This window comes from Pan troglodytes, chromosome 15, assembly GCF_028858775.2.
Source record: "Pan troglodytes isolate AG18354 chromosome 15, NHGRI_mPanTro3-v2.0_pri, whole genome shotgun sequence".
Lineage (NCBI taxonomy): Eukaryota > Metazoa > Chordata > Mammalia > Primates > Hominidae > Pan > Pan troglodytes.
Window position 1 is genome coordinate 103621466 of NC_072413.2, and position 15577 is coordinate 103637042.

Consider the following 15577-nt stretch of genomic DNA (forward strand, 5'->3'; position numbering starts at 1 on the left):
CCTTGATGGCCGTCTGTCCTTAGGAGACCCCTGCTCTGCCGCACTGGCTGTGTCCACAGATGTGGCTGGATGCTGAGGGGCTGGAGGGGAGGGCCTGCATGCCCGTACGTCTGGCCTACAGACGGGGTCACTCGCCCACTTCCTGCCCCAGCAGACACGGCCGCGCGGCTCCACGTCATGTCTGGCCTGTGGTCTGGCTGTGGTGGGGCCAGGTGTGTGTGGCCAGGACTCTGTGACCCCATCGGCCGTGGAGCTTCACGGCTCCACATGGCTCCACAGGGCGGGGTGGGGGCCACGATGCAGGGAAACAGGAACAGACACAGTTAGAGGCTCAGAGACCCCGAGACAGAGATGGCAAAGGGGAGACACAGGGCCAGAGAGGGTCCCTGACCACCCACAGGGGAAGGGCACCTGTGAGTGGACTCCCGTTGAGGGGGCCTTGGGGCCACAGGGCGGGCATCAGGCTGGGGAGAGTGAGTCTTGCGCTGCTGGGTTGGAGCCACTCCGGCCTGGCCTCCCTCGGCCTGCCCCACGGGCCGCTGGGGGCCCCAGACTGCAGCCCAGGGTGGCGGCATGGGGGCACCTCGTCTCCTAGCCTGCAGCCCTGCGGGTCAGGGCCGCCAAGGTGCCTGCTCTACCCTGTCCAGCGCTGCCCAGGTGGCACTCCTACTGTGGGTCACCAGAGAGCTGGCCGTTGCGTTGGAGAGATCCCGCCAGCAATGCTGGCCCTGGAGTCAGGGGAGGCCAGCTCTGTCTGGGGGCTCGGGTGGCACCGGCAATGGGAGGCCAGGGGCGCTTCACAGAGGAGCTGCTGCAGTGGAGTCCTGGAAAGTGTGGGCGTGAATGGAAGATGCCCTGGCCATGGGGCTGGGCCACCCCGGCGGAGGCTGTCGGGTGAAATCCAGGGAGTGACAGTGAGGCCGAATCAGGGCAGGTGCGGTCAGAGGAGGAGGGAGGTAGCCTGGGGCTGCCCCAGGGTCCTGGGAAGACACACCTGGCGGTTCAGGGAAGCTCTGGAGCTTTTGTTATGAACCTTGGGATGCCCCCGGCCCTCGCCAGGGGGACGTGGCTGCTGTGTCTTAGTCATTTCTGGCTGCAATAACAAAAATACCATAGACTGGTGGGTTCAGCAGCAACATTCATTTCTCAGGGAAGCTGGAAGTTCAAGGTCAGGATGGCAGCAGGGTCAAGTTCCAGCAAGGGCCGATTCCTGGTTCACAGACCCCCATCTTTTCGCTGCGTCCTCACGTGGTGGAAAGAGGGCAGGGCTGCTCTCTGGGGTCCCTTTTCTTTAGGGTCTCTAGTGAGATTAGGGACCGAATCACATTTTTGAGGGTTCCCCCTCAGGCCCTAACCACCTCCCCGAGGCCCCAGCTCTGCATGCTCTCACTCTGGGATGACGGCTGTCACACAGGAGTTTCGGGCAGACACAGACCCTCAGTCCATAGCACCACCCCTGTCTGCCCCTGCCTCTCCCCATCCCTATGTCTCCTCGTCTGTCTCCAGCTAGGACGCTTGTCCTTGGACCTAGCCCCCTCGATAATCCAGGGTGTCCTTCACCTTGAAATCCTTGACAATCCAGGGCGCCCTCACCTCGAAATCCTTGACAATCCAGGGCGCCCTCACCTCGAAATCCTTGACAATCCAGGGTTCCCTCACCTCGAAATCCTTGACAATCCAGAGCGCCCTCACCTCGAAATCCTTGACAATCCAGGGTGCCCTCACCTCGAAATCCTTGACAATCCAGGGTGCCCTCACCTCGAAATCCTTGACAATCCAGGGTGCCCTCACCTCGAAATCCTTGACAATCCAGGGTTCCCTCACCTCGAAATCCTTGACAATCCAGGGTTCCTTCACCTCAAAATCCTTGACAATCCAGGGTGCGCTCACCTTGAAATGCTTGACAATCCAGGGTTCCCTCACCTCAAAATCCTTGACAATCCAGGGTGCCCTCACCTCGAAATCCTTGACAATCCAGGGTTCCTTCACCTCGAAATCCTTGACAATCCAGGGTTCCTTCACCTCGAAATCCTTGACAATCCAGGGCGCCCTCACCTCGAAATCCTTGACAATCCAGGGCGCCCTCACCTCGAAATCCTTGACAATCCAGGGCGCCCTCACCTCGAAATCCTTGACAATCCAGGGCGCCCTCACCTCGAAATCCTTGACAATCCAGGGCGCCCTCACCTCGAAATCCTTGACAATCCAGGGTTCCTTCCCCTCGAAATCCTTGACAATCCAGGGCGCCCTCACCTCGAAATCCTTACTTTGATGGGATCTGCAAAGGCCCTTTTGACAAATAACGCCGGACTCAATGGCCCCAGGGGCTAGGATGTGGCTCTATCTTTTGGGGACCAAGGTTGTACCCACGGGTGGGTTAATAGGGGAATGAAGAGGGGGATGGAGGGGCCCCGAGACGGCATCCTCTTGCTCCCGGGAGGCCAGGCCATGTGGAAGGCAGGGGCGCTGTTCCGAGCCTGGGTGTGAATCCGGGCCTCTGCCCCTCCCCACGGGCCCCGTCTGTCTCCTCTACGTGGGTGCTCATCTGGTCTTCCTCTCAGGCCTTTGAGGCGATGGAATTTTCTGTGCGTGAGGACGCCTGCCACACAGTGGGGCAGTGAGCTGACTCCTTGCCCTTGCTCTGGGGCCATGGGGGTCTCATGATCTAGGGTGCGGGGCAGAGAAAGAAGTCACTGAGCTCTGTCCCCCGGGGGGGCTACCGGTCTGGGGCACCTTGCTGTGGAGGGCCGGTCTGTTGTAGGAGATGTGGGTTTGTGACACCCTGGGCTGGTGATGGGGTGGATGGAGGGCCTGGCTTCCTGAGACTGTGTGTGTGTTGGTATGAGCATGCCCGAGCGTGTCAGTGTGTGTGAGTGCATGATTGGTGTGTGTGAGAGCAAATGTGTATGAGAGGTTGAGTCTGTGTGTGTGAACCTGTGTGTTTTTGCATGTGCGAGTGTGTGCCTGCGTGTGTGTCTGTGAATGAGGGAGTGTGTGAGGGGAGCTGGGCAGCGGCTGTGGCCTTGGCCCTGTCCTGCGACGCCCCCTCCTCTGGTGTTGTTTGGACCCAGTCGGCCTCAGCGCTGCCCGCTTTGGGGTTTTCTACCCCGTAGGGAGCCGTCGCTCCTCACCTTCTCCCCCATGCCCGGCTGCTCCGAGGTCGCAGCAGAGGACAGGGCGGAGGGCCCAGGTGCCGCTGTCAGACTGAGGCAGGCTTGCTTCATTCCGCTTTGTGCCAGACTCCATGTGACGTGGCTCTCCTGGCACAGAGCGAGGCTCTCCCTGTGGGGCCATCACTGTGAGAGGACTCTCCTGCATTGGGGCATTTTGCCAACTGGCCCTAAAAAGTGGTCTTAGTGATTTACGTGCCCTCAGTCAGGGCCAAGAAGCACCTCCACCCCCTTCATCCCCTCCTCCTTCCTTTCACTTTTCTCATTGTTAAAATGGTTTCTTTATATTATCGGCCACTGGGTTTTTCCTTTCCATGAAGAACCTATTGCTTACCTTTCTTCTTATTGATCTCTGAGTGCTCTTTGTATATGAGGGAACCCTGCCCTTTGTCATGCCTATCATGCATTCTCTCCCATTTTTAGGATGTTGTGGAGACCCTTGTAAGCAGGCCTCTCCAGCCAGGGAGGCTGCACGTTTGCCCTGAGGACCGGTGTGGGTCAAGCCCACCTGTGGCCCTGATGGCTCTGGGGCCCCAGCCTGCTCCTGGGTCACCTCTCAGCTCTTCAGGAGGTCCAGGCTGGTGGGCGGCTGTGGGCTGGGGAGTCAGCTTTGTCTGTGCTCAGTGGGTGGTGGATCAGGGTGTGTGGCCAGTGGTCCTGGGGGCCCCCACCAGCCTCCACCTTGGTGACTGTGCAGCTGCATTCTTGGGGCCTCCTGTGCTGACCACAGCATGGGCCTCTTCTGGTTTTGCCCACAAAGGGGTCGATGTTGATTGTTGCTTTGACTTTACCTGAGAAGGAGGCATGAGTCTGGGCTGGAGACCAGCAGACCAGCTATGACAGGGCCGAGCTGGGGAGTCTCTGGGGTGCTGAGGGGTGATTGATGGGAACCACTGCTTGGGCACTTTGGCTCTCAGGACCCCCAGAATGGCCCCTGCCCTTCCTTCCCCTCTGGCTCCTCCTGCACGTCCTCAGGGGTCCTGCCTCCCGCCAGCCACTCCAGGGCCACACACACCTCCCACAGAGCCCTCCGGAGACGTGGGGTTTGTGAAAAGGAACTTTACTAAGAAACGCAGAGAGAAAGAAATAGGACTGCTGAAGCCAGAGGCTGGACGAGGTCATAGGGACGAGGTCGGCAGCTGCTGTCCCTGCAGGAAACCCCTTCTCTGGCTGTGGGAGCCCCTCTACCCACTCCAGGGGCCCGAAGCCCTCAACCGTCCTGTGGCCTGGCCTCAGAGGGCTTCCCTGTGCCTTCAGGCTGCAGGGATGGGGGCTGCGGATGGATGGCAGGAGGGGTGGGTGAAGGGATGGGGGCTGGGGATGGATGGCAGGAGGGGTGGGTGAAGGGATGGGGGCTGGGGATGGATGGCAGGAGGGGTGGGTGAAGGGATGGGGGCTGCGGATGGGTGGCAGGAGGGGTGGGTGAAGGGATGGGGGCTGGGGATGGATGGCAGGAGGGGTGAGTGAAGGGATGGGGGCTGGGGATGGATGGCAGGAGGGGTGGGTGAAGGGATGGGGGCTGGGGATGGATGGCAGGAGGGGTGAGTGAAGGGATGGGGGCTGGGGATGGATGGCAGGAGGGGTGGGTGAAGGGATGGGGGCTGGGGATGGATGGCAGGAGGGGTGAGTGAAGGGATGGGGGCTGGGGATGGATGGCAGGAGGGGTGGGTGAAGGGATGGGGGCTGTGGATGGATGGCAGGAGGGGTGGGTGAAGGGAAAGAAGGTCTGGGTGAGGCTTGGGGGACGGGGATGCCAGGCACTTGGACCTCAGGGCTAGAAGGGTCAGACTGAGGCTGGGGAGTGAGGCTGTGGGCTGGTGTTGGGCTGGACGCAGACTCAGCTGTGTCCTGCGCTGGGTGCCGGGCCCTCCTTGGCTCTTGGTGATTGTACAGTCAGAATGGGAGTGACCCGGAGACCCAGGGGCCTGGGATGAGCTCAGAACGGCTAGCAGCCACCCCTCCTCGATGACTCTGTTGAAGGGACAGACACGGTTTATGGGTGGGGGCCTGGGATGAGCTCAGAACGGCTAGCAGCCACCCCTCCTCGATGACTCTGTTGAAGGGACAGACACGGTTTTCGGGTGGGGGCTGAGACTGGTGGTTCTCTCGGCGCCTTTAACCTTGCGGCTGAGCCGGGCTCCTCTGGGCTCAGATTCACCGGCCATCAGCCCACAGTAGTGACCTTGTGCCCCCTTTTCTTGTCTGCTTCCCTTTTCCCACCCAGGGCAGGGCGCAGCCCGAGGGAGGCTCAGGCGCTGGCAGAGAAAAAGCTGGGCCTGGTGGAGCGTGAGTGGCCCGCGGCCTAGGCGTGGGGCTGGAGGATGTTGGTGTAGTCGAGGGAGGTCTGGGGCCTCCCCTGCCGCGTGGCTGAGAGGAACCGCTGCACCTGAGGGGAGGGCGTGGGTCAGGGCGCTCTGCTGGCTCTGCCCAGCCCCCTGCCCTGGCCGGGCCTCTGGAGGTGGGTGCCCACCATGAGGAGCGTGATGGCAGCGCTGTAGCTCACGCTGAGCAGGAAGAGTGTGGCGAAGATGCAGAGGCCGGTCCACGTCCACGGCGCCTCGCCCTCGGCCTCCTCCACGCACACGTCCAGCTCTGGGGGACCTGGCCAGTCAGCCCTCCCGGCTCCACAGTGGCAGCGGGGGTGGGGGACAGAGCCCCTTGCTGCTCTCGGCAGTCCCTGCTGCTGTCCGGCGTGGCAGAGCACCCTATCCGGGGCCCTCTGGGACTGCGCAGAGCCGCCAGCCAGCCCTGAGGGTGGGGACCCAGGTCCCGAGTCAGTCAACGGCCCAGGGCTAGGCGGACCACTCCTGACCTCTCGTCCCTGGGCCCCCACTCTGGCCCCATTTTCCCTCTGTTCCTTACGGCTTCTCTCCTGACCTCTGGTTACCTCCACTCCGCCTCTCTAGACCCCACCCCTCCCCAGAGAAGGACCCAACCCCTTGGCACAGGAGTGGCCGCCTCACTCAGGGCCCTCGGAAGGATGCGTGAGCTCCGCGGCCTGGCTCCCAAGACCTGGGACTCACTGCATGGGTGCTCTGAGGGGCTGTCCTGGTGTGGACTGAGCCCAGGCCTGTGGGTGTCCAGAGCTGCCTCCTGGCCCTACCCCGGCCCGGCCCCGCCCACCAGCCTGGTCCCTCTGTCTCCTGCCCTGGGTCCCCTCCACTCCCTTCCCCAACACCGTGAGCTGCCTGCTGGTCCCGGGTCATCAGCAGGTGCAGGTCCGGCCTCGGGCCCTCACACCTTTTTCTGCTGCTCCAGGCCCGGAGCTGGGTGCAGGTGGGCTGGGACGTGAGAGTGAAGCTGAATGTATGGCTGTGATGGTGTGCAGGGACTGTGTCTTCAGACATGGAGGGGCTTTGTGCTCATGGGGTGCCCGGTGCCCGTGTTTCCGTGTGGATTTGGTGGGTGCTGTGCCCTTGGTGTGCATGACCGGGGGGGAGCGTTTGGATCTGGGGTGTCAGATGCACATGTGGGTTTGAGGTCTGTGAGGGGCATGTAGCCTGCTCTGGGGTTCCAGTGTGGGTGAGTGGGGGACGGAGCCCATGCATCCATCCTGTGTTTGGCTGTGGGGTGCTGCTGACAGGGTGACAGGGAGGGTTGGACTGGAGGACACCACGTGAGGGCCTCTCCATTTCTCTCTGGGATCCAGCGGCCCAGGTATGGCTCAGAGGAAGGGCTTGGCAGTAGCCTGGCTGGAGGCAGCGTGGGAGGCAGAGTGTGGGCCACGCGTGACCATGTGTGGGGTGTCTATGGCGCCCTGGTGGTGGTACAGGGTGCTGTGGAGTTGCTATGGGGCCTAGTGTGTGCACAGCTGTGCCTTGAGTGAGGCATGAGTGGGCAAGACTGGGTGTGTGAGGCTGGCGATCCCCTGGGGGCCGATTCAGGATGGACCAAGGGGCGGTGGGGGGCAGTAGGAGAGGGGGCCTGGCTGCTGACCTGGGCGTGGTGTGCCCACAGGGCAGGGTGGCGGAGGCTGCGGGGTGTGAGTGGGCTCGGCTCCACTGGCCCTGGTGCTGGGGCCAGGACTCGGCAAGGCGGGACAAGGCAGAGAGGCGAACGCCAGTGGCACAGACTTGAGGGAGGGCTGTCGGGTCGTGTGTGTCTGTGTGGGGGTTTCACTTAGGGCTGTTTTTCCACCTGGAGGAGCCTGTGTGCCCATCTACACCTGGGGGTGCAGGGGCTCCTGTCCAGGGGGGTAGAAGCCAAGCCCCCAAGAGAGATGGCTGTGGGGGCTCCCTTGCCCCTTCCCTGAGGACCTCCCCTGGGTCTTTGGACTCCTTGGAGGGGGTAGACCCAGAGTGGGGGCAGAGAGGGCCCGGGGTAGCTGTGATGAGTCCCTGCAGATACGCTGTTTGACAAATAACCCTGACACAAAGGCAGATGGATGAGTGGCACCTCAGCCCTGCCCACCTCCTCCCACCACCTCTCCTGGGGGGACTCAGCCCTGCCCACCTCCTCCCACTGCCCCTCCTGGGGGGCCCATTCCTCTGTACCAAGATGCACCTGCCCACATCCCTGCCCGCTCCCAAGAACGGGTGTACCCGGGGCTCTGAGCAGGCACTGTTTATTGGGGGTAGCTTCCTGGGGTCGTTGCAACAGTGGACAGAAGGTCTGGCCAGCCCTCCCCACTGCACAGCTGGACGGAGCCCTGGGAGGGAGGGAGGCAGGAGTATGTCATTTACCGGGATTTACAGACACCGTTCGCTGGACGGTCTGTGAGGGGCTCGCTGCCTCATGGACTGCACGGCAGATGAACTCATCTTTCTGCTCCCATTCGGCCCTGGTCACCTCCAGGCGGCTGAAGACGAAGAAGCCGGAGCCCTTGGTCTTGTGGGGCTGCGTTGTGCTGTGCCGGGCGTCCGGGAGCTGCACCTCGTTGTGCAGCCACTGCACCGAGATGTCCTCAGGCATGAAGTTCTGGATCAGGCAGGCGAGGGTGCGCTTGTCCCGGCTCCCCGGCCCCTCCGGCGTCGCAAACGCATAGACTTCCGGGGCAGCACGCGGGCCTGTGGCCAGACGTGGGGTCAGCCCAGGCCCCGCTCACTCGCTCCCTCCCTCCCCCCACGACCCCGGCCTGCCCGTGGCTCCCCGCTGGTCTTGGTCGTGGACCGCACGAGGGCCCTGGGCAGGTGGGGGTGGGTCACCCTGCACTGGTAGGTCTCCCCCTCGATCCAGTCTCGGGTGCCCACCGGCAGGGTGGACGTGACGGTTAACGTGCCGTTGCGCTGCTTCTCCTGCTTTCTGGTGGAGTGGTTCACAGGCTTCCCACTGGCCCGGGACCAGGTCAGGTTCACGGTCCCCTTGCTGGGTGCCAGGTCCACCACCAGACAGGTGATCGTGGGCGACTTGCGGATGAACAGGTCGAACGGGCTGGGCCGGCTTAGGTAGGTGCTCACCCCTCTCGGGTTGGAATCTGTGGTACACCGGAGGGCTGTGTGAGGCCCACCCGCCCCTCTTCTCTGGCCTCCGTGGCGGCCACCAGGGCAGGTGGGAACGTACCTGCACACTTCTTGGTGCTGTCCTCAAAGGTGCCACCTTGATAGGTGACCTGGCAGGTGTAGGTGCGGTCCGACAGCCAGTGCTTCTGGCTGAGGGTGAGCTCGCTTTGTGTGGAGGCCAGCTCACCCTCCTGCGTGGTAGAGGCGGTGGACAAGTCCACGTCCATGACCTGCCCGTCCTCCAGCCAGGTGATGTTGATAGTCCCTGGGGTGTACCCAGAGACGAGGCACAGGAGCTGGATGGTCGGGGGGAAGTGCCCGCCGCCGTCACAGGACGACTGTAAGATCTTCACGGTGGGCGTGAAGTCCCTGGAGCAGACTGGGGGAGAGCTGGTGGTCATGAGGGTTGTTGGCCTCCCTCAGCTCTGTGTGCCCTCCTCTTGCCCCCACGTCCTGGCCCGGGTCCCCAGGCATGCTGGGTGTTCCCACGTTTGAGCCCACCCACCCCCTCAACCCCTGCCCACTCTGCCAGCCCTCAGCCTGGCACTCCTGGGAACTGTGGTCTCTGAGCTTGGCCCTCTCTTACCGCTGAAGGTTTTGTTGTCCACCCAGTCTGTGGACGATGGAGTGTGTGCCACACGGCAGGTGAACATCTGCTTGGCCCACGCACCCGAGACGGTCAGCAAGCTGATGGTGGCATAGTGACCAGAGGGCGTGAGGGTGGTGGCTGGTAAGGTCATAGTTGTCCCGTTGAGGGAGCCTGCGTCCCAGGTCACCATCACCGGCTCCGGGAAGTAGCCCATGGCCAGGCAGCCCAGCGTCACGGAGGTGGCATTGGAGGGAATGTTTTTGCAGCAGCGGGTCAAGGGGAAGAGGGATGGGCTCCGTGTGGGGGCTGTGAGGACAGAACCTAGTCAGTGCCAGCCTCAGGCCAGCGCCCATCAGGCCTGGGGGGCCTGGATGGGGGAGCTGGGGACCCCGTGGCAGGGATCCAGATGGCCAGGCTCATTCTGGGCCTTTTCCCCCACAATCCCCAGGCCCAGGGCGCCTCCCAGGGCCCCCATTCCCCCACCAGAGGCTGTTGCTCAGCCACTATCCTCAGGCTGGGCTCAGGAAGGGGGGTGCCTCCAGGATGACCCCAGCCTCCCCCCGCAAGTGCTGCAGGGTGGACACTCAGGAGCAGAGGCACTGGGCCATGTCCCTAGGCTGAAGCCCGGGGACCCCATGGGGCCTGGGACCCCAGAGCCCTCCCCCTTCAAACTCTCTCTGGGGTCATGGTGGATGGTCTGCCTGCCCTCCAACCCTGACCCCAACCCCCCGAGGCTGTGGTCTCAGCTCCTCGGGCTCTTGAGTGCCAAGCCTGGATCTCCCCATCACAGCAGCCCTCACCTGACCTGCCAGACCCCCATGGTGCTCTGCCCACCCTGACCTCTAGGGGAGGGTGGGAAGACTTGCCCTGATGCCCCAGGCAGTCAGTCCCTCCCACCACAGAACCCTGGCCCAGATAGTGCGGTCTGTACAGCGTGGCCCTTCGCCCCTGGCCTGGAGTCCCAAGTCCCCAGCCCATCCTGCCCCTGGAGCCCAGTTTAGCTTGGTCTTGAAGTCTGCTCTAGGTACCCCCAAAATCACAGTATCCAGCCCCGCTCTGCCCACCGGGACAGCCAAGTTCAGCTGAGCCTGGCCTACCGGGGGAGTCGCCCTCTGAAGTTCACTCTAAGCCAGCCTGGTTCAGCCTGGCCCAGGTCAGCCCAGGACCTCCCCTTGCAGGCAGCAAACTCTTATTTCAGTCCAGCCAGCTCAACCAGCTTGCTTCTGACTCAGCTCCTCTTAGCCAGGTGAGAATGGTCAGTCCAGATCAATTTAGCCCGGTCCAGTTTAGCTCAGCAAAGCTGGACCTAAAGTAGCTACCTCACCCCAGCTTCACCCAGATGAATACAGTCCAGATCAGCTTAGTCAGTTAAGCCTAGCCTAGCTAGTTAAATCCAGTTACGACCAGCTCAACTAATCCTGCTCACGCCTGCTCAGCCCAGCCCAGCTGAACCCAGTTTAGCTGAGGCCAGGCCAGCCCAGCTGAATACAGTTTAGTCTAGCTCAGCCCAGTCTAGCTCAGCCCAGTCCAGCACTGCCCAGTTTAGCTGAGCTCAGCCTGGCCCAGCCCAGCTCATATCAGCCCATCTCAGCTGAACCAGTTTGACCCAGTCTAACCCAACCCAGCTCAGCTGAACCCAGCCCAGCCCAGCCCAGCCCAGCCCAGCCAAACCCAGTTTAGCCTAGCTCAGCTCAGCCCATTTCCACCCAACCCAGCTCAGCCCAGCTTACCCAGTCCAGCCCAGCAGCCCAGTTCAGCCCACTCAGGCTAGCCCAGTTTAGCCCAGCCCAGCTAGGTTCAGCTCTGCTCAGTTCAGCCCAGCGTAGATCAGCTTATCCCAGCAGAACTCAGTTTAAATCACCCCAACCCAATTCGGTTCAATAATCCAAGCCCAGCTCACTCCAGCTTCTTATAACCCTGTCCATCTGAGGTCACTCACCCAGCCTAGTCCTCCCCAGCTCAACCCAGTTTAGCCCAAACCAGCTTAGTCAGCCCAACCAGCTAAGCTTGGCTCAGGTCTGTCCAGCTCAGCCCAGGTCTTCCAATCACAGCTCAGGCCGGGCCAGGCCAGCTCAGCCCAGCTCCATCCACCTCAGTCCAGTTGGCCCAGCCCAGCCCAACCCAGTTTAGGCCAGGCCAGCCCAGCCCAGCCCATGTGAACTCAGTTGAGCTCAGCCCAGGTCAGCCCAGTTCAGTTAACGTCAACCTGACCCAGCCCAGCCCATATTAGCATATCTCAGCTGAACCCAGTTTAGCCCAACCCAGCCCAACCTAGGCCAGCTGAACCCAGGTTAGGTTAGGTTAGCTTAGCTTAGCTTAGCTTAGCCCAGCCTAGAGCAGCCCAGCCCAACCCAGCCCAACCCAGCCCAGCCTGCCCCAGTCTAACCTAGCTCAGCCCAGCCCAGCCAGGTTCAGTTCTGGTCAGTCCAGCCCAGCCCAGCCAGGTTCAGTTCTGGTCAGTCCAGCCCAGCCCAGCCCAGCTGAACCCAGTTTGGCACAGCTCAGCTCAGTTCAGTTCACCTTAGCCTGGCCCAGCCCATATGACCACAGCTGAACCTAGGTTGGCCCAGCCCAGCCCACTCAGGGCTAGCCTAGTTCAGACCAGTTCACTTTGGGACCGTTCAGTTAGGCCCAGCCCAGATCAGCTCATCCCAGCTAAGCCCAGTCTAGCTCAGCCCAGCTCAACTCAGTTCAGCAATTAAGCCCAGCTCAGTCCAGCTTCTAACCCTGTCCATCTCAGCTCCTTCACCCAGCCTAGCCCTCCCCAGGTCAACCCAATTTAGCTCAGCCCAGCTTAGCTCAACCAGCTAAGCTTGGCTCAGGTCTGTCCAGCTCAGCCCAACTCAGCTCAGCTCAGCCCTGCTTCCAATCACAGCTCAGGCCAGGCCAGGCCACCTTAGTCCAGTTCAGCTTGGCTCAGTCCAGTTGAACCCAGTTTAGTCTAGCCCAGCCCAGTTCAGCTGAACCCAGTTTAGTCTAGCCCAGCCCAGCCCAGCTGAACCCAGTTTAGTCTAGCCCAGCCCAGCCTAGCCCAGCTGAACCCAGTTTAGTCTAGCCCAGCCCAGTTCAGCTGAACCCAGTTTAGTCTAGCCCAGCCCAGCCCAGCCCCGCTGAACAGTTTAGTCTAGCCCAGCCCAGTTCAGCTGAACCCAGTTTAGTCTAGCCCAGCCCAGTTCAGCTGAACCCAGTTTAGTCTAGCCCAGCCCAGTTCAGCTGAACCCAGTTTAGTCTAGCCCAGCTCAGCTGAACCCAATTTAGTCTAGCCCAGCCCAGCTCAGCTGAACCCAGTTGAGACCAACCCAGCTGAGTCCACTCAGGCGAGCCTAGTTTAGCCCAGTTCACTTTGGCACAGTTCAGCCCAGCCCAGCTCATCCCAGCTAAATTCAGATCACCTCAGCCCAATTTAGTTCAATAATTTAAGCCCTGCTCACTCCAGCTTTTAACCCTGTCCGTCATCAGGTCTCTCACCCAGCCTAGCCCTCCTCAGCTCAATCCCATTTAGCTCAGCCCAGTTTACTCAGCCCAACCAGCTAAGCTTGGCTCAGGTCTGTCCAGCTCAGCCCAGGTCTTCCAATCACAGCTCAGGCCAGTCCAGGCCACATTAGTCCAGTTCAGCTTGGCTCAGTCCAGCTGAACCCAGTGTAGTCTAGCCCAGCCCAGCCCAGCTGAATCCAGTTTAGTCCAGCCCAGCCCAGTTCAGCTGAACCCAGTTTATTCCAGCCCAGCCCAGCCCAGCTGAACCCAGTGTAGTCCAGCCCAGCCCAGCTGAACCCAGTTTAGTCTAGCCCAGTCCAGCCCAGCTGAACCCAGTTGAGACCAACCCAGCTGAGTCCACTCAGGCGAGCCTAGTTTAGCCCAGTTCACTTTGGCACAGTTCAGCCCAGCCCAGCTCATCCCAGCTAAATTCAGATCACCTCAGCCCAATTTAGTTCAATAATTTAAGCCCTGCTCACTCCAGCTTTTAACCCTGTCCGTCATCAGGTCTCTCACCCAGCCTAGCCCTCCTCAGCTCAATCCCATTTAGCTCAGCCCAGTTTACTCAGCCCAACCAGCTAAGCTTGGCTCAGGTCTGTCCAGCTCAGTGCAGCCCTGCTGAACTCAGGCCGGGTCAGGTAAGCTCAGCAGGTAATACCCCAGCTTGGTCTTGTTCAGCCCGGATAGTCCATGAGCACCCATTTTATCCTAAGTAGAGAACTGTAGCTTGTCCCTACTCCTGTGTCGGCCCAGCTTATTTCAACCAAGTCCAGTCAAGTCCAGGTCAGCCTAATTCAGCTTAACTCAATCCTGGACCACCCAGGGCAGGCCACCTCAGCTCAGCCTGACTTAGCCCTGCCCCCCAGATAAGTCCAGCTCAGCCCAGCTCAGTCCACCTTAGGGCTTAGGATAACCCAGCTCAAGCCTAGCTCAGCTGAGCCTGGCTCATTTCCCTCTACCCAGTCCACTCATTCAACTCAGCTAAACCCGCCTGGCCCAGGCCAGCCCCGATTGCCCTGGCTCACGACAGCCCTGCTTGGCCACCTGTCCTCTAAGGGACAGGGTAGCCCTCTCAGCCCACCCAGCTCGCCTCAACTCAGTCTGTTAGGCCTGTCTCAGTCTAGTCCACTCAGCCAAGCCCCCCTCAGTCCACCCAGCTCGGACTTGCCAAGATCAGCCAGTTGCGCAGTGGAGCTCAGGACAGCTCCCTGCTGCCGCCTCCCCACCCTCCCTCCCGGCTCTGGGTTGGCTGTCCCTGTCCTAGGGGTGGCAGGCAGTCTGCACCCAGCCTAGCCCTGCCCAGCGTGGGGTCTCTGACCTTCTTGATCTTGGGCCCAGCCAAGATTCCCAGCCCCCTGCCTTCTCCAGGTCAGCGTTAGGCTGTTTCTAGCTTTCCTGTGTCCCCATGCAGGGAAGGGACGTCTGGAGTCCATGCAGTGACCAAGAAGCTTGGTTGATGCTGTGAGGGTGGCCCAGGAGTCCCCTCGCTGTCAGGGGCCCAGGCAGCCTCTCCCTCACTGCTGCCTGGGCCGGCCCCTCGATTGGGGCTCCTGGTGGGCTGGGATACCTGAAGCGCCGGGTTGTCCATTTGGTGCCTGTGGCTGGTGTGGCCCGTCCGGCTCCCTGTCGGGTTCCTGGACAGCTCCCAGATGATCAGTAACCGTGGTTGTTATTTCTGTGCCGGGCAGTGGAGCCTGGGTAGGGGGAGCTCTGCCTCAGTGCTTTCAGCTAAAAATGGGGTGGGAACCCCCGGAGGCCCGGGCCGCCCTGGAAGTTCCCTTTTCTCTCTGTTCTTGGGAAGTCGATTGAGCAACAGCGGGGGCTCAGGTGAGGCTCCTTCACTATGGACGCACATCGAGTGCTGGGGGAGGTTCTCTTCTCTCTCAGGCCCAACCCCAGGGCCCCTGCCTAGGTCCTGGACTCTCACTCTTGATGCATGCGTGGCTTGGTGGTCCCAGTCAGCAAACTTGGGGTCCCATTGCCTGGGAAAGGGAGAGGGTACTGGGCATCGACGCCTCTGCTTCCACGAAAGCCTTGTGAAGAAAGGGTGGGGGCGCTTTTGTGCAGGAGAATGAGGCGCACTGAGGTGAACTGGCCCTCGGGGGCCGCGTGTGCCAGACGTGTGTGCAGGGCCTCCTGATGGCCGCAGCCCTCGTCCCCGTGACCCGCTTGGAGCTGGCACCCTGAGTCGTGGCCTCACCTTGTACTCACTCCCAGGTCACTGTCCTGCAGCCGGGGGTCCCAAGCTGGGCTGCTCCTCAAGGCGAGCACATGAAGGCTGGGGCCTGGCTGGGGGCTGGCAGGGAGCTGTGCGGAGGTGGCTGGTGGCTCTGCAAGGTCCTTGAAGCTGCTGGAGGCTGGGGACACTGTGCCCCGTCTATGCCATGGGTGGGCGTGGGCACATGGAGAAGGCCGGGCTCGGTGGCCTTCCTGGAGGCGCCCATGGCATTCGTCCCTGGTTGCACCCAGTGCTCTGCTCTGAGCGAGATAATTTCCTTCACACCGTTGGCCTGCCTGTCCCCTGGAGGCCAGTATGCATGGAGTGGCCACTGGGGAGGGGTGGGTTATATAGAATCTTTGGGGAGGGAGACACTGGGACCTGCCCCTGGGACCCTGGGTGCCCAGGGCTGGTTGTCCTGTGGAGGGAGAGGGGCTGTCGGGCCTGGTGCCCTCAGAGAGATGCTCACCACGTGTGGAAGACACCAGAAGGGCTGCTGGCTGCCAGGGCCCTGGAGGGCTATGATGTGAGGCTCAGGGAACGCAGGCTGGGGGTGAGTGTTCCCAGGCTGTCCAAGGCCCCCATGCCCTGCTTGTGGCCCTGGAGAAAGGTGCCGTGTGGGACGCTGAGGGGAAAATGCTGAGTTCCCTGGAAGGACCCATGATTCTGAGAGAAACCACAGCAGGGG

At 61.6% G+C, this 15577-nt stretch overlaps 1 protein-coding gene and 1 gene segment (V, D, J or C); both read right to left on the reverse strand.

Annotated features, from left to right (window-relative positions):
• Positions 1 to 5403: 5403 nt before the first annotated feature.
• On the reverse strand, positions 5404 to 6597 carry LOC134808338 (immunoglobulin heavy constant epsilon-like). The segment is given in 3 exon segments: positions 5404 to 5556; positions 5641 to 5918; positions 6516 to 6597. Coding segments are annotated over 3 exon segments (444 nt in total).
• A 1121-nt stretch (positions 6598 to 7718) lies between these two features.
• Positions 7719 to 14478, reverse strand: LOC112208000 (immunoglobulin heavy constant epsilon). Of its 2 annotated transcripts, none has more exons than XM_063793940.1 (5): positions 14239 to 14478; positions 9195 to 9503; positions 8670 to 8987; positions 8360 to 8583; positions 7719 to 8176 (listed from the first exon to the last, which is right to left on the reverse strand). In XM_063793940.1, the coding sequence occupies exons 2-5, from the start codon at positions 9409 to 9411 to the stop codon at positions 8093 to 8095; spliced, it is 843 nt and encodes a 280-aa protein (XP_063650010.1). In that variant the 5' UTR covers positions 9412 to 9503; positions 14239 to 14478; the 3' UTR covers positions 7719 to 8092. The 2 variants fall into 2 exon arrangements, with proteins under 2 accessions (XP_063650010.1, XP_063650011.1); XM_063793941.1 differs by lacking the exon at positions 14239 to 14478 and adding an exon at positions 13990 to 14119 and having other exon boundaries at positions 8239 to 8583.
• Positions 14479 to 15577: the final 1099 nt, after the last annotated feature.